The sequence below is a fragment of the Paroedura picta genome, chromosome 5, assembly GCF_049243985.1.
Source record: "Paroedura picta isolate Pp20150507F chromosome 5, Ppicta_v3.0, whole genome shotgun sequence".
Taxonomy (NCBI): domain Eukaryota; kingdom Metazoa; phylum Chordata; class Lepidosauria; order Squamata; family Gekkonidae; genus Paroedura; species Paroedura picta.
Genome location: NC_135373.1, coordinates 103,024,760 through 103,042,884, shown reverse-complemented (window position 1 = coordinate 103,042,884; position 18,125 = coordinate 103,024,760). Strand labels below are relative to the sequence as shown.

At 43.6% G+C, this 18,125-nt stretch overlaps 1 protein-coding gene across 2 annotated transcripts in view; it reads right to left on the bottom strand.

Annotated features, from left to right (window-relative positions):
* The window catches only part of MYH9 (myosin heavy chain 9), a 70,950-nt gene that overhangs the window by 23,840 nt on the left and 28,985 nt on the right, over nucleotides 1-18,125 (bottom strand). For both annotated transcript variants that reach the window (XM_077339632.1, XM_077339631.1), the window contains exons 4-15: nucleotides 16,964-16,991; nucleotides 16,490-16,583; nucleotides 10,683-10,775; nucleotides 10,318-10,381; nucleotides 9,084-9,182; nucleotides 7,977-8,120; nucleotides 6,674-6,769; nucleotides 5,057-5,175; nucleotides 4,096-4,248; nucleotides 2,090-2,263; nucleotides 968-1,141; nucleotides 29-143 (exon numbers count right to left, since the gene is read on the bottom strand). In XM_077339632.1, coding sequence (XP_077195747.1) covers nucleotides 29-143; nucleotides 968-1,141; nucleotides 2,090-2,263; nucleotides 4,096-4,248; nucleotides 5,057-5,175; nucleotides 6,674-6,769; nucleotides 7,977-8,120; nucleotides 9,084-9,182; nucleotides 10,318-10,381; nucleotides 10,683-10,775; nucleotides 16,490-16,583; nucleotides 16,964-16,991 — 1,353 coding nt within the window. The remainder of the gene's footprint in view (nucleotides 1-28; nucleotides 144-967; nucleotides 1,142-2,089; nucleotides 2,264-4,095; nucleotides 4,249-5,056; nucleotides 5,176-6,673; nucleotides 6,770-7,976; nucleotides 8,121-9,083; nucleotides 9,183-10,317; nucleotides 10,382-10,682; nucleotides 10,776-16,489; nucleotides 16,584-16,963; nucleotides 16,992-18,125) is intronic.

Genomic DNA, 18,125 nt, shown 5'->3' with positions numbered 1-18,125 from the left:
TAAACAGATAAAGAATCTCATTACATACCATCTTTCCACAGTTCAGACACAAACTTATCAGAAGACTGGTGCAGGAGAGTAGCGATGTTATCGTTAAGAGGATCCATGTTCTTCATGAGCCACTCATCTGCTTTGTAATCAACCTGGAGGAGGAATTAATAACAAATACTGGATATGAAATGCTGCTTGATTATAGGCCAAACTAGACAAGACACAGGACGAGAACTCCTGCAAGTTACTGCTGCTCCCCCACCCACCGACAAATAAAAACAGCATGTGGAGAGGCGGGACAAAGTCTGAGATGCAGTACTAATGTATGTTTTAACCCTTTCCTCTTAATTCACACCATCCCTCCCAATGCTAATTATATCCCACCCTAGTTTTACAGCTGCGGTATGAAGAAGGGAAACTAATTCCCTGTGTGGGACTCCATGGGCAGGGGGAGAATTTGTATCAATGAACTGACCAGAACTGAAATTTTAGATTTAGACATAAATCTCCCGACACCTAATCTGGTTTGGCTCCAATATACCGTCACACATCAAGATCTGATGGCAAACTGCAGCTGTACTAAAAAAAAATCCTCAGATTGCCTGCTATAGAGAAGTAGACTATTGACCAGAATTTAGATTCCTTTCAAGTTGAATCCAGTTTTGAAGGCTATGCAAAGTACCCAGAACCCCCTAGGGAATGCTAGCTGACCAACAGAGACATTGGAAAAGATTGACAAGTTAATGCCTTGTAGTATAGCAAAACTCTCCATCAAAGCCTGCAGAAGCAAACCTTTAATGGAAACAAGAATTTATGGTAGCTGTATGCTTCTTTTCCATCTATGAGTTAGATTGGAACACTATCATTTATTCTGCTAATCCAGAAGGAGTCCCCAGGTCACTGGATCTTGGACTAATTTCTGGCAGTTCAGCTGCATCCTTGTTTGTTTCTTCCAACTGCTGTCCTGCCCACTTACCTTGCCAGCATAATGAATAATGCAGAAGTCAGCTTTGTCTTTCAGCTGCTTTGGCTTCTGGAATTTAGGGTGGCTGCCTTGCTCCTGCACAACTTTTTCCACAAAGCTTTTATCAGTAGCCTTTGGGAACCAGCACTCCTCATCCAGAAGGGCCAGTATGCCTGGGGGACCAGCCTGTGGACAGAACAGCTAAACATCAGAACTTCTGCCGAAGTCAAATGCTTCAAAAGTAAGGAGAAGAGGAAATGTAACACTATTACATGCAAGTCACTCTTAGCATGGAACAGCTTTCTAGAGAGGCACTTTTAAAACACACAAATATTACTTTAAAAATGTTTATTGCACCTAGCAAATCCCAAGGACAAGTCTAGTTTAGATACTGTGAAAATTACACATACTAGTTTATTCTATCTTTACAAAAATCCAGACATAATTGACCACCACCTCATGGACTGAATCTACGAGTTCTCAACCTCACCCCAGGACTACAGCAACTGAAGTGTTGAGCAACTAATGGAGGCCCAGATTGCAGTGGCTATACAAGCTCTAAAAAATAGCACTGATGTTTTAAACACAGGGGTTAAGCCCCCCCTCCCCTCATAAACCTAGACCTCTATTTGACTAATATGCAAATCCAGCCTGGTTGACAAGGAGACACTGTCTTGCACAGAACCCCCAACCTGAGAACAATGGAGTGCCCCCACTGCCCCTCACCCATTCTACATGCTCCAGCTTGCCTCTAGCATGGTGGACTGAGGCAGTAGTAACTGCAAGGCCGCTGAGACGGAATTGGGAAGACACCCTCCTGTTATCAGCTGCTCTGTTCTGCACTACTCATCTGGGGGCCCCATTTGGCAAAAGATCAAATGGAGACTGGGACAAGCTATGCGGCTGAAGCTTCTTTGACAAGGAGTTAGCTTTGGATGCTGCCTGACCAGCACCTCCAACACTTGCTGATGCTATCTTGTGAGACATGGTTTTACAGCCACCACACTCACATCCTACTTTCCCTGCAAGTAGTTTACAGGTGCTTAACACACACCTAAAGAACCGTATACCATGGGCTTAGCTCAGCTCTGCAGTTATTCTCTGCTACTCAGACAGGATCTAAGAATCACTCACTGGCTTTTCTATAAGATCAATGCAGGGCTGCAAGTCCAGTCCAAAGTCGATGAAGTTCCATTCTATGCCCTCGCGCTGGTATTCTTCTTGCTCCAAGATGAACATGGTGTGGTTGAAGAGTTGCTGTAACTTTTCATTGGTGTAGTTAATACACAACTGCTCAAATGAGTTCAGCTGTTAAGAAATAAAAAGCAGCCATTAGAGCACAGGGTTAAGTGCCTGCTGGCGCCAAAGAGTTAGCTTGCTTTGACATCTTTAATTTTGCAATTTGTTTTTCCATCTATTTCCTCTCTCCTCTGGAAAGTAGATACTTAGTGGAGCTCACCTGTGGATCAACCCCAAGCCCTTGAAACTACATGACAGTAATGACTAGAGATGTGAAGGCCCCAAAAACAAACCAGAAGAATTTGGGACACCCACACCACCAAAAATGTTCCCCCCCCCTCCCAGTTGTCCCAGTGTAAACACCAGACGTTTGGGGGAGTACTGAAAAAAACTCCAATGAAATATTTTGCCTTTTAGAATGAAATGCTTTAAAGGACCAGGTGGGCATGCTGTAGACATACACCACTCTTACATACAAGATGCATTTCTGCACCTAGAATGATACCTGATCTTCAGGAGGGCCAGCATGCAGGACTTTCATTGCTTCTGCAACCCTTTGGACCCGACTCTATTCTTATTGTTGACCCTGTCAACTCTCCCTCAAACCACTATGGCACATATAAAAACAAATTGTGTACCTACTAGCTTGTTTTTCCACCTTGCTTTAACCCACCTTGCTTTAACCTAATTTCTCATCCCAAAAATTCTGGCCTTGCTTTTGAGAATATGGGGCCAAAAAAGATTCTGTGAGGTTTGATTTCTTGTCACTGGCAAGGATATCTACCTCGGATATCTACCTGGACCTCAGTGGAATCTCTTCCCCAGCAAAACTACTGCTAAGAAAAAGCAACAGCCACTCATGCTCTTTCTTCATCCACGGCTCCTTCTGGTCTATAAAGCCTCACAAGTAAGTCCCACATGAAGGTTCTTGGGCGTTGGTCTCATTCTCAACTCTGCTTAAGGATACCACCTTCACCACCCAACTTAACTCAGAGCTGCTGTTAGCATAGCTGCTCTTCCGTCAAGAAATAACAGGAGAGTTGTTTCTTGGCACCGTTCTTCAAAGCATCAACTTCCCTGACATGTCCACTTGAAGTATCCATTCCTTATATACATAAATGCTAAGTTCATCATTATGCTCTTCCTGTAACATGCTCCATGTTTGGACTAAGAGGCAGTCGTGGCTTAAGGCTACTCATCATCTATGTGGCTAAACTGGGATTTGAACCTAAGTCTTCTCAGTGGAAGACCAATCGTCAAGTTACCACAGTGGCCCTCTAGCCAAACATGGCAATCCTTTCTTTCCATTTTTATTAGAATTAGCATGAATATAAGGCTGCCAAGGGCTATCATTGGGAAAATGCACACACATACTGTCCTATCAGTTAGTAGTGTGGTGCAGTGATGAGAACAATGTTTGTAGTGATCAGAAATGTGCTAGTACTGGGGAGACTAAGGTTCAGATCAGGCCAATATCTTCACAACACACTTAGGAACATGATGCAAAATGCAGCTTTCTGAAATGAAAAAAGGCAACTGAAAAGGGGGGATCTGGTTAGGTGATCAAACTCTTACAAAATCTAATTTGATCTGCTTAAGAAAAAAAAATCAAGAAGTTTCTCAGATATTTCAGACAAAACATGCTGGAATTAAAAGATGTTTTTGTAAGTGTGCCAGTGTGGTGTAAGTGGTCAACTTGTTAGACTAGAATCTGGGAGTCCCAGATTTGAACTCCCACTCTGTAATGGAAACTTGCTGGGCTACAGAGGACCAGTCACAAACTCTCCTCACAGGGTTTTTGTGAGGATAAAAATGGAGAGGGAGACAATGTAGTAAGCCACTTTGGGTCCCCATTGGGGAGAAGAGTTAAGGTATAAATTTTATAAATAAATTCCACTTACCTCAAAGATTTCAAAGCCAGCAATGTCAAGGATTCCTATGAAAGATGCTCCTTGTCTCTTGGTCTTATCCAGTGCCTTGTTGATGCGCATCACCAGCCAGCGGAACATGCGCTCGTAAGTGGCTTTAGCCAGTGCCTCAATGGCAAAGTCAGCCTGCAAAACAGAGGTGAAGTCTCATGCAAAACCCAAACCCAGGTATTGCAGAACACATGGTCAAATTGCAAGATCGGGGTTAATGGGTTATTGTCTAGTCAACAATCCTAAAGAACACGCACCCGAGTCATACAGAGTAAGAGGCCATCAAATATTACTAGAATACTACTAGAAAGCCCTCAAGCAGGAAGTGAGACGTTCTCTCTAATCCAAAAGTAATATGCCGAGTTTGTTTAAAGCATCACCATCCTTGAATCAGCTTATGAAAAACAGAGTGAAGACTTCTGGGAACATCATGCAAGTTTTCACTTTTATCTCGAGAAGCTTTCATTACAGAGCAAGGACTATGAATGCAGAGCATTGTTGAGGGACATGCTGACAGCATGCCTCGCTGCTTACTACTTGGCAGGTACCCAGACAATTCCCAAGACACTCTGTAACCTAACAATGGCTACCCTCTGCTTTTCAGCCATATGGAAGCAGAGTGTCGCATAAGCCTGTTAAGGACTAACTGGTAATGCAGTCTTTAAAAAATGCTAATTTGTCATCATGCAGCTCGTAAAACCATCAGAATTTCGAGGACGAGGTCCACCCACTATCTGCCTTGCCTCAGAACATTTACAGATCCATGCAACCTATCATTTCTGCAAGGAACAGCTTATTAATTTAATTCAGTGAGGTCCAAGACATGTTTGAGAGACATGCAACACAGCAATCTTGCTGAACCTCACCCAGGTGGCAGTCACCTGTGAGCTCTACTATAAGTTCTGAGATTGAATAAAAGTAGAAAACACAAACTTCTACACACCTGCTCTTTAGTTTGAGCCTTCTGGACATAATCCCGCCCCACTTTGATGCGAGGGGTGAGAATTCCTCTGGTGAAATCTGTCACGCTGATACCCAGAAGATGAGAAACTTTTTGAGCAGCTGCAAAAGAAGACAAAAGCAAAAGATTTTCATATTTCTCCATTTTCAGCATGAAATATAAGGCATTACTCCTAATAGAGAGTCAAGTAATTGAACTCAATAGCTCCTCAACTAACAGTGAGGAAGAGCTGAAAATGCTGATGTTCGTTTTGCCATGTCATGTTCCAAAGAAACATAATGGTGATAATCAAGCATACATGAACACAATAATCCAGGATTTGAGAAAGGTCTCCGGATACTTTTGCTGGCAATAAACACATGCAAGCAAAGTGACCTCTATTACAAGCATCTGAGACAATTTAAGCTTTAATTTTGTCACTTTAATACAGGCTTCCTCCATCCAAAGTCTTCCAAGAGTTTAAGTTCATGCATTCCAGCAGCCACTCAATCTCCTTAAGTGCATACCTTCCAGGAATGGACAGAAACAATTGTGCCCTTTTACAGCTGAGTTAAATGCATCATCTATTCACATCTCTTTTATTTTAATGCTTATGCAAACTGATACCAAGACCAGCTTCAGAATCAGCCAACTATGAATCAAAAGTTACTGATCCCTTCTGGGCTCAAATTCCTGTAACACTGGTGTCAGTCACATCAATACGCTCAAGTCTGACCCAGTTCAGACCCCTAAAGTAAGGGATTTCATGCTGGAAATTAGATCCAAAAGTGATATTTAAACTAAAATCTCCAATGTTTGTTTCATACCCAACCTGGAGGTAAAGACAGGTTCCACAAGCAGAAGCTTTCATATTCTTCTATGGCAGGAGTTTGAGTGGCCCCTTCACATTCAGCACCTGCTTGGCCCATCAACACGTCTACTCACAAGTGGCCACAACTAAGGAGTAGATGAGCCAACATATCTGCCACCAGGAGGCACCACCACTGATTAGCTCTAGAGCAGGGGTAGTCAACCTGTGGTCCTTCAGATGTTCATGGACTACAATTCCATGAGCCCCTGCCAGAAAATGCTAGAGGTCTCAAGCAGACAAGCTGCTAGTTTCCAATTTACCCCAGAGTGGGGCTGCGTATAAGACCTGTCAGCAATCATTTCTGCTTCCATGCATCATCACATGCATACATTTTAACACATGGGCTTTTGAGGAGGGGGCACAACCTTGCTTTCCAGCTCAAACTGGAAAGCCCTCTTTAAGTATTTGAAAGGTTGTCATTTGGAGGAGGGCAGGATGCTGTTCCCATTGGCTGCAGAGGAAAGGGCACGCAGTAATGGGTTTAAACTACAAGTGCAACGATATAGGCTAGATATCAGGAAAAAAAATTTCACAGTCAGAGTAGTTCAGCAGTGGAATAGGCTGCCTAAGGAGGTGGTGAACTCCCCCTCACTGGCAGTCTTCAAGCAAAGGCTGGATACACACTTTTCTTGGATGCTTTAGGATGCTTTGGGCTGATCCTGCGTTGAGCAGGGGTCTGGACTAGATGGCCTGTATGGCCCCTTCGAACTCTATGATTCTATGATTCTAAACCTAAAAACAGTTTTTACCTGTATTGTCTGGCATGGAGGCCTGGTCTGTGTTACGCTCCTTCTTGAAGGAAATGTTGCCAAGCTGAAGAACACCAGAGATAACTCTTAGGAGACCTGAAAGAAAATCCTAGGTCACTCAAGGAATGATTCCACAGTGGTGATTGACTCCTGTGAATTTCACTGCACAACATTACTAAAGGAAAGACACTTGACTATCACACTGGGGGCAATTTATTCTTACCCAGTTAATTCCTCTCCAAGACACAGCAAAGAACGCACAGCTACCACTTCTACAGTATTTAATTTCACTGTTCACATCGAAGAGCAAGCAATTCAGAGTGACTTTACCACCCCTTCCCAACCATTAAAATACATTCCACTGAAACTAGGAACAGTGTGCATTCCAGGGTTGCTGTGAGACATACAAAGTTCACTGCATCATATAACTACCAGCAGCACTCTTTATGCTGCACAGACATGATGGTTCTTTTCAAGATCCTATGCTTTAAAAGTACAATATGGTAGGCATTACCACAGGAACATTTCCACGCTTCAATAATAGAAGCAGTGGGCACCAGAGACAACCACAATCAAGGCAATCCTTTCTGGGTCACCAACTGACAACAGTTTACATATGAAGTCTGCTGATGCCTACCTTAATGGAATCAAGGGTCAATACAGCTAGCACAGAAAGGACAAAGCAGTCAACCCTTGACTCCAAATTGACTTACAGGGACTCTGGTTTATCACAAATACTAAGAAACCATTACCTGGAAAAAACAATTTCTGCAATTTCACTGTGAGCAGTGCAACTACCTCCACACAGAAGAGGGGGCAAGGAACTTGCTCTTAAGGGGTGACTCAGCATCCTATGGCCTTCAGGCACCACACCAGAAGCTACACTTCAAGACGGGCCCTGTAGCTATCAGTCCACATAGCGAACCAAGGTCCTTATCTAGGGGCAATCTAGTCCTTCAGGTCATCTCATATGTAGTGTCAGCACCCAGTGAGGGTATCTTCGCTCAGCATCTCAAGTTCAGCTTGCATGTTCGGAACAGTCTCAACAAGCCACTCCAAAAGTGAAGGAAATGCCACACATTCCCACTGTCTATTTGCCAAATCAGGTGGGGTGGAAAAAGAACCTTCTCAGCTAAAAGGTTACTTTTATTATCCCTTTTTAAATAGAAGCTATTCAGAAGGTTTTAAATTCCGAGACAGACATGCATATAGATAATCAGTAATTATCTTGTTAGCTTTAAAAAATTTTGCTGTTCTGTTGTCATCTTTTTTTCATATTTACTGCACTTCAGCAGTTCCGTACCCATCTGTTCATCATCTGGAATGCCCATGATCCTCATTGCTTCCATGGTCTCCTGAAACATGTCCTTGTCCTGCTGTCCTGGGATTGTGACGTGTCCGTTGGAAAGGAAGCGATACTTGTTGTATGGCTCCAACAGCAAGTCATCTTTAAAGAGAGAACATTAAATCATTATTGCAGATACTGTTTAAGGCAGTGGTCCCCCAGACTGAGGAGATGGTCAGGGACCTTGCAGGGCCACTGAGTTATTCTAAGGGGTCCACAAATCTGTATGTGCACTAAACATTATCATTTTTATCTTTGTTCTTATGTTTTATTATTATCTATTGCCCGCCACTCCCAGACAGGCTGGTTTGTGGCGGGTGATTTTTCTCAACCAACCAATATTAATGGTACGACTACTATAATGAGGGAAAAGAGAGGGACCCACAACATTTCTGAATGTTAAAAAGGTGCCATACTTAAAAGGGTTGGTTTATGGCAAGCCTCAAGGGCTGATTAACATTTACAGCCTCCAAGACAAGTTTGGAAACTTAGCCTCAGGGGAGGGAGGTATACAAATATAATAAAAGCAAATAAATAAAATAGAAATTTAATCCAAACTACTTCTCTATAAACTACATAAACTAGCAAGCTCCCGGACAATAATAAAGCGATCTAAAATATTAGGTCACATATTTTATGGGAGAGTAGTTCCCACCTGCACAAGGCTTATTTATTTTCACTTCTTATCTAGAGCGGAACATTGTTCTACCAAAAGTCTTGCAGCACTAGAGTATTAACAAGAAACCACATCCCTTCCCTTCTCCTAAAACACAGTCAGCAGAGTTGATTCTTCACTAGTTCTACAGTGGGATCCTCCTAGCAGCACCCCCAAAATGGAAGCTGTTATCACATTCCCATCCTGATATGTCTTACTGCCTAACCTAATGTGAATCTTCAGTGTGGATAAAGAGGTGGAAGCTTCACATGCGAGACTGACAAGACTACTGACTGGGGCAGATGGAATGCTTTCAAGGAAAGGATTTAAAAGGTGCTGATAAAACCAGGATGCCAGGGTGATGTAGTGTGCAAAATATAAACTCCGCCGGTTGTGGATTCAGGACTCACTCTTCAGATGCTCTCCTGCCCCAGTCAGCAAGTAGTAAAAGATATGGAAGGTCCGCTCTTCTTTGGCTTGGCGAATAGCTCGTGATTTCTCCAACAGATCTTAATGCAAGTTAGGGAGAAACAGCCAGGGGTGTTCCCCTCTTTACAAAACTACACCCAGTTTACAAAATAATACCAGTACCCAACTTCTAAAAATCTTGGTTCCTTCACCCTTCTCCTGCAAGATGCATTAACGATCCGGTGGCAGTATTTGGGGAGGGGAGATTTTTGGAAAATATTCTAAAGTTCAGAAAGAGAGCCTCTACACCAGGTATGCTCTCCCATTTTACTCTCACTGAGTCATGGTATTACTACTGCTATCTCCTGCCCTGGCTCAAGCATAATAAATATTCTCAGTCCTTAAAAATATGCAAGGCAGAATGGTGTTTACCCCAACATTCTACTAAGAAGTTGGGTGGTATCCATAATTCTCTTTCCTTCATTATATTTTCATTCATTTAAGTGGCCCCAAGATCACTCAGTAACTCATGGCATTGAAAGGCAGCTTGGTGTGGAGAGCCAACATGGTGTAGTGGTTAGGAGCTGGGTATGAGTCCCCATTTCCCCACATGCAGCCAGCTGGGAGACCTTGGGCTCACCACAGCACTGATAAAGCTGTTCTGACCGAGCAGTGACATCAGGGCTCTCTCAGCCTCACCTACCTCACAGGATGGCTCTTGTGGTGAGAGGAAGGGGAAGGGCGACTGTAAGCTACTTTGAGACACCTTTGGGGAGAGGAAAGTGGTATATAAGAACCAACTATGCTTCTTGTGGAGATTTGAACCCAGGTCTCCTCAAGCCTACAGTGGCAACCACCACTAACACCATAACCTCAAATCATTTTTAGCATGAGGCTAGATGTACATAATTTCAGCAGTGCAGAACTTATTTTTCAAACATAAGGCAGCAAGAATGGCGGGGAAGCTGAGATACTGTTCTACTGTTATTTCTAGCGTTCTTCCACAGGCAGGCACATCATGGATCTCAGCAATCCCACCCACAACACTATCCAGTTACACAATTTTCACAGTGGGCAGCAACACTGATCTGCATCAAAAACACTTCAGAGTGCCAGCTACAGGAAGAGAGAAAAGGCTCTCATTTGTATCTGGAAACACACAGGGTCTGCGCGTGCTTCATCACCTCCCTTCTTGCACAATTGGTTCAAATTCTTCTATTTAGTGGCAAAGGATACAGGTCTCGATATTAGCTCCGACAATGTAGCCATTCACGTCAAAGTTGATTCGGATAAATTTTCCCTAAGGGAACAAAACCCCAGAATCGTTAGCCAGAACGGCATGCCTTCACTCTTCCAAACCCCCACTGAAAAAATGCCCATTCCACCAAAGAGCATCTGCAAATCAGAAGGCATTGGGTACCAATCTGCTCATTAACAGCATGCTCTTAAGGGAAATGGATTTCATAGAATAGCAGAGAACAAGAGTTTAAGGCTGCATTATTTTCTATGGCTTATTCACTGCAAACATTTCAGTGATTAGCAACTACACACATTTAAACCTCCAAGCATTGTCCAGTTATCACAAGACTGATGATACTCACAAACCGTGAAGAGTTGTCATTCTTAACCGTTTTGGCATTCCCAAAGGCCTCCAGGATAGGGTTGGCTTGAAGAAGCTGCCTCTCGAGCTCCCCCTAGGAGTAAAGAAACCAGCAGATGTCACAACCACGCATTGCACCAAAGCAGCTGTCTGGAAGACTGAAGCTGCAGGCTAAGTATTGTGTTAAATCTTGCCTTCCTCTTCCACCATAGTTCAGTGGATTGCCTGCAGAAAAGATAGCCTTTCTTCCAAAGATAGGGTTGTTGATCACATAAGGAACCATTCTAGGTAATACGTTCAAAGGAAGAAAATCTGAACTTGCTCCACAACTACAGACTTCACTATGGATTTCAGCAAGCAGCAGTAGTCACACCACTTGAAAGTCCACTGAAGCCAAGATAATTTCTTGCCTAAGCGGGGCAGAGAGCAAGCCAGTTGCTACCGTCACAAGAATACTGTTGAGGCTAACCAGCTATGGCACAAACCTGACAATTCTCACCCATCTGACTGAGCTGAGTGTGAGAGAAAGGCCTTTGTTCCACTGCTATTAATGTTTTACACAGGCTTTAAAAGAGCCCATGTTCTTCATTTGCTTTTTTATGCTTGCAACAACCTTGTAAAGCATGTTGCTATAGTTCTCATACCACAAAGATGCAAGCTACGAGTGGCTGGCTTATGATCACTCAAGAAGCAGATAAGATTTCCATCACGGGTTTCCATCTTTTGCTCTGAACCACTGCAGCTGCTCTCTTGAAAAGCTGCCACAAAAACCCTTACAGTGCCACACACAAAATCAAACCTGTGGTATAAACAACAACAGACAATTCCACATGCAACAAGGAATGCAAACAAGAGAACTTGGATAGTAGCAATCACTTGAGAAACGACCATTTTCCGCCCTGTTCAATGTGACCGACAACAGTTTATTCAAGAAATGCCTTTGACATCTGGCTTGGAGTTCTTTATCAGGAACAGATAGGGTTGCCAAAGAGTTGGGAAATTCCTGGAGATTTGGACGTGCAGCCTGAGGAACGGAGGGAGCTCAGCAGGGACGCGATGCCATACCATCTAGCCTCTGAACCTGGCATTTTCTTTGGGAGAATTGGGAGAAATAACAATGGCGGTTGGCAACCCATGTGCTCTGCATACCTAACTGCAGCACTCCAGTATATGAAGTGTTTGTTATTGTATATGATGTGTTTGTTATTGTTGTTGTCAGATGCGAAGTCGTGTCCGACCCATCGCGACCCCATGGACAATGATCCTCCAGGCCTTCCTGTCCTCTACCATTCCCTGGAGTCCATTTAAGTTCGCGCTGACTGCTTCAGTGACTCCATCCAGCCACCTCATTCTCTGTCGTCCCCTTCTTCTTTTGCCCTCAATCGCTTCCAGCATTAGGCTCTTCTCCAGGGAGTCCTTCCTTCTCATGAGGTGGCCAAAGTATTTGAGTTTCATCTTCATTGTTACCTACTAAAATGTCCCATTTTGTATACTCCCCCTGACATCTTCCAGGACATTGGTCAAATATCGTTCTTCTTGTGAATCCAGAGGTACAAGGGGACTGCTGCTAGAAGAGCAAATGGGTTCAAGCTTAAAATTACAATGTGAAAACAGCACTAACTTCTACTGGTCTTAAGCTGCACACACGAAGGTGGGGGGGGGGGGTAGGAAGAGGACAATCATAATCAAGTTTGTTTATGTCCCAGAGGACTGTTGCGCCATGGGAAAGAGGCAGGCTAGGACAGCTGCAATCCATCAAAGACCACCCCATCAGCTGTGCTGAATGCAGCAAAAACTCCAATGCACTCTTTAAAAAAATTGTTTTTGTTAGCATTGTAGTTTTCTGGCTGTTCTGCATGTATGTGTGGTAGAGCAGCCCCTGCCCTTCTCTCCCTCCTCCCCAGATTCTCCCGTTTGATCCTGCAGTGGAATCCTAATCCTTTGTTTGTGACTGCAGTCTGTTGCTATGGCAATGAGCATGTCACAAGCCGAAACTTTACAACTTCCATGCAAGGTCAAGATCTGAAGAAAGGGTGTGTTTAGAGAAAAGAGCAGCAGCTGAAATATTTCAATGCCACCATCCAGCGTTTGGCTTAACAATACAGCCAGGCAGGCAGGCACTGGTTGCCCCGAGTTGTCTTATGCAGCCGGCATTCATGCCACTGCACCTTTTTCACTGGAAGAATGAGCAAGACAATTGGCAAGAGGCATGAACTGGTTGCAGCCAAGCTGCAGAGGGTGCACTTCTGAGGACGGAGGCAGGACAAGCAGTTGTATCCCTCTTTAAAAATAATAGACTGTGAGGCATCTGAAGCAGCAATTGGCTGCTAAGCCAAAACCAGATAAAGGGAGTTCACAGCTTCACAGTACAACTTCATAGCCATGACAGCTCTAGGCTGAATATCATACCCTTTTTTGATGCCCTGCTTTGGGCTTCTTCGGAAATACTGCCCGTTCTATGAAGATACTTGGAATAGGCTTCATGTTTTTAAAGGGGAACCCTGTGCTCAAACAACCCTGGGATCTCCCATCTACAAATGCATTGAGGACGGCAAGAGTCAGAATCCTGTTCCTAATCTCCCCACACTGACAATCCCAACTGACAATCCCAACATCCCACAGCCTCCAGCTACCGACCTGAAAGCCTACCTTTAACAGAAAGTCAAGCACTCTATGCAAAACCTTCACTGACTTACTATTGTAGCCATATTTAAATAGCCAGCTTGATTACACATTGCTAAAGGAGATACTGCTTTTGCAAAACTTTATATATATATATATATATGGATATAACTGCTAAGAGTCTCTTGTGGCGGAGTGGTAAGGCAGCAGACATGCAGTCAAAGCTCTGCCCATGAGGCTGGGAGTTCGATCCAAGCAGCCAGCTCAAGGTTGACTCGGCCTTCCATCCTTCCGAGGTCGGTAAAATGAGTACCCATCTTGCTGGGGGGTAAATGGTCATGACTGGGGAAGGCACTGGCAAACCACCCCGTATTGAGTCTGCCATGAAAACGCTGGAGGGCGTCACCCCAAGGGTCAGACATGACCCGGTGCTTGTACAGGGGATACCTTTACCTTTATATAAATGCTAAAGTAAGCAGTACTGGGGGAATTACTGTGGTGACTCTTAATGCTGCAGTATACAGAATCTTCGAATTTAATAACAGCCAAAATTTCACACATTTATTCCAGAGTTCCTGCAAGGGCCAGAGCACTAGTTCCAGTTGCCAGAAACAACTCTCTGAAGTGGAAGGCTCCAAGCATCAATTATCTTCATAAGGTTGCAGTGAAATTTGGACAAAACTATGAAGCAGTTTTTTTATTTGCATGGCAACAAGTGCCACAGGCAGCCACTGAATCTACTCTGGTCCTTGGGGTGGCCCATTAAGCCCTTGCTGCTCCACTCAAATGAATTCAGAGAAAATAATCTCTGTGCATTTTTAAAATGTCCTGCACAGGTCACCCATGTGGTTGCAGCCACAGATTCTGTTCTTTTTAGCCTTGGTGTGGGGGCGTCCAGACCTCTTGGCCATTCCTGGTTTCAAAAGAATTTTTCATCAAGTATCTTCAAGATCTTCCCACACAGCAGCTCCAAACTTCTCTAGGAAAGAAACCAGAAGCAGCAGCACTCTCCAGAGTCTTCTTCTCACTGTCCAGAAAAGGCTTTAAGATGGCCTTCCCTTCTTACAATCCAGCTGAAGAGCTGCTCAGAAGGCAGGGTACCTGAAGAGAGTTTTAAATTTTCACAGTTTCAAAGGAAGTTTCAGCAATCTATTGATGCAGCCAGCAGGACTGAGGCTCTTTGTCAGCAAGATGGTCCACTGGTAGCAGCAAACTTGGATAATGGTGGGAAGTGCCATCAAGTAACAGCTGACTTATATTGGCCCTGCAGAGTTTTCAGGGCAAGAGATGTTGGCTTGTCATAGGCAACATCTGTAGAGCAACCCCAGACTTCTTTTAGTAGTTTCCCATCCAGGAATTAACTGGGGTCAGCTCTCCTTGACTTTAGAGTTCAGGTGAGATCCAGATCAAGGCAACCAGCAAACTTTAGGAATGCCCAATGCTGTTTGACAGTTCTCCTCTCATCCTCCATCCGAGGGCAAGGAGCTTTGGATGCCTCTTTAGCAGCCATGGAATTTAGCACAGGACTCTATACTTGCCTAAGGTCATAACCAGAACCCCCCCCCCCCCCATTCACCTCCCTTCTCTAAAAGTTGCATGGCTGCACCAAAAAGCCTCTTTACATTTAAACTACTGATTCACAGGAGGAATGAGGTGCATCCACAAAAGACAGCCACTTCTGGCAACCTCAGCAGACAGGCAAGCCGGTCTTTTCAAAGCTCTCTTGAAAGCCCCTTTGAGAATTCCTGTATTCATAAAGCTGACCCCTAACCAAAAGAAGAGGACTGCTCCGGTCACCCAGAGTAGTTACACACAAGGAGGAAACAGCCTTGGAGCATAACAACATGAAATATGAACCCTAAAATGTTTCTAAGTATAGCCACTGAAATTTCATGGAACAAACTCATGTTTTGGCATACAGAAAGTTCTATGTTTGTTTACTTCCAGAAACCATTCATTAGAACGTGTGCACGCACGCAGACACACCATGCACAGATTATCTATACAGCTGAGTGCTATAATTTATAGACACAGCATGCCAGTATCTTAAAGCATCAAGACTAAGATTTTACTCTAGAGATAGGGAATACACTTGCCATCTGGTTTTCATTATAAAAGTTGACAAAAGATAGCTAGCATTTCCCCATCTGTTTAACTGTGGCACAGAATTTCCAAGCTGGAACATACAGTCTGCAAAGCCTGTTTTGTCTTGACCTTTCCCAGAATCCTGCACCCACATCTAGTACTAGTATGCTGGGTGGGTTTGCAAGGCCTGGAGAAAGTCAGCCAACTACATCTGGCCAGAACAGCAGGATACCAGATGCTGTATACTATTCCAGAGATGTGTCGCTGTGCCATACTCAATGAGCTTGAGAAATTCTTTACAACAAATCCAAAGCAAAGTTCACAAGCACAGTCTATAAGTGAGCAAAATGGGATCAACTGTGATCACCCATACAGAAAATCTATTTTTTTTTAAGGAGAAAGAAGAGCCCAGTGCAAGTCAAACTGTGAACCGGTTCACACAATAGTTCTAGTGAGGAAAGTGACACTGGTGGGAGTGAAAAGTAGCTACCAGGGGGGAAAAGTCACACAATGGAGCAACACACGCATTCTTGGTGCAGAACGTGCAGTAAACGTGCAGCTCACCTACAGAGTCCCAACTGTTGAGTTCGGACATAATCCATCAAGAGGAGAAGGGGAAAAAATAAGTGAGAATACTTCATAGATACCCCTCAGTGCAAAAGGCATTCATGTATGAGGTCAAAAGATCTATAGTTGCCACCCAGAAAACTCTAGCGGCGATGTGTTCAGTCTCAAACTGCACAAGTCACAGCTGTGCAGGTAGGGTCACAGCTGTGCAAGTAGGGATAGTAAAAACGTTTCAAACTAATGCTATTAAGGAGTTAAGCAGCATCAGCCTACGGGGACTACGGCATCCTCAAACCTTTTAGCAGATCAGAACAAAGCCAAGGTAAAGTTAATTTTAAGTCTGCTAAAATTTCCTTAAATTAAATGGAAGCAGATTTGGGAGATTAAACCATATGATATGGTGCACCAATGCATTTATGAGATCATTCACATTGGCACAAATATGGTGGTTTGCTATCTAAAGTATCTCAGAGGTTAATTATATGTACAGTCTGAACACAGAAGCTAACTCCTTAGCAAGAAATCAGTACATACTTGATCTTTTTTGGTCTTGTGTGATGAAGCAACATGCGCCAGATACTGAATGACCTTCTTTGTATTCTCTGTCTTACCAGCTCCAGATTCACCTCTGCAAGAAAGAAAACTTACTAACGATATATACATACATATACTGTTTCCCATTCTTCCAAGCTACCATTTTGGGAACTGGGTCAATATGTTACCCCAAATTATATCCTACCATAGGTAATAAGGTCAACCTATTCTGTTAGCTCCCAGTTCTCCAGCAATTTTCCCTTGATGGAATACTTCTACTAGGGGACCCATGCCTGCTACTCTTTATCTGCTGTCCACATTTCTTCATTAGAAGTCAACTTATGAAAAACACTATTCTACAGAGACTCAAGAGTGAGTCACAGGGCAAACTCTCCTGTGCATCAACTACCCTTTTGCAATATCTTAACTGCAAAAACCCACGATCAGCAACAGGAAAGTTATGTGAACACTTACGTGCAGAGAATGGATTGGTCCTCTCGATCTGAAAATTAAATCAAAGGGGGAGATATTTATTTGGCACATTCTTATGCTGCCTTTCCACCCAATACTAATTTAAGTCACTTTTCACCCCTAATATCTTTAACGAGAAGCACAGTTATCAGCCCCGTACCAGAAAGCTCACATGTGACGCTCCACACCTGAATCTGTATTCCCTGGTAAAAGGTTCAGCACAGGGAAGATGGTGAACAGCCTGCAGCAACTCTGGTAACTTCAGATCATACAAATAGCTGAGTCTTTGGAACAGCCAATCCAGAAATCCTGCCACTGAGTAGTACCAACTCATTTTCCTGCACTCCTTTCTTGCGCATACAAAGTCTTCCACAAGTCCATGTGGGCAACGTTGTCACTCATGTCTGGATTTCCATTCCTCCTCTTACACTTCTGTTGCCTGTAACTGAGCATTAGGCTAGATTTGTGAACCACCAGAGTAATCCAAGATCCATCTTTTTAGTGTTAAAAGCCATGTGAATTTTCTCACTACAATCTGAATGAATGAAAAGTCAAGCCAAAGAGGAACTGGGTGCAAGGTTTGTAATTTAGCCATGCTTGTACATGGCTTGTACATACCCAGCCATTACTACCCAGTTAAGGCTATTGCTGTCAAAAGAATATTTTCTTTGCTTCACTCAAAGTGCCTGAAAAGTGAAAGGTTTATGTTTTTGCCCCCCTCAGCCATTCATAAGGCCAATGCCAGTTAAGGTCTCTCATCGGTCAATGGATCACAAAGACACGCGCCAGAAGGCTTCGACATGACTGGGCGTTTAGTGGGAGGATCAGGGGACTAACTAATGATTCACTTGCACATAGCCCCAGGAGATTTATTCAGCAGCACAGGCACAACTGGGTGGTTCTATATCATGCAGGCAATTTCCAGGAAGGTTATTGGTTCTCTGAAGCATCAGGGCTCTTCAAAGCCGCAGGCACGGAGGAACTATTGTTCTTCTACAAAAGACAATTTGTGTGTCATCGCTTCTTTTTTAAAAGTAAAAGATTACGTAGCAAAATTGAGCAAGAGTGCAGGTAATGTTATGCAGTGGGGAGAAAAGACTCCTTCGCTTGCAACTAATTTGAGCCAGAAGTCCATAGTTGCAGGCACCCCCTTCAACCTGCAGGA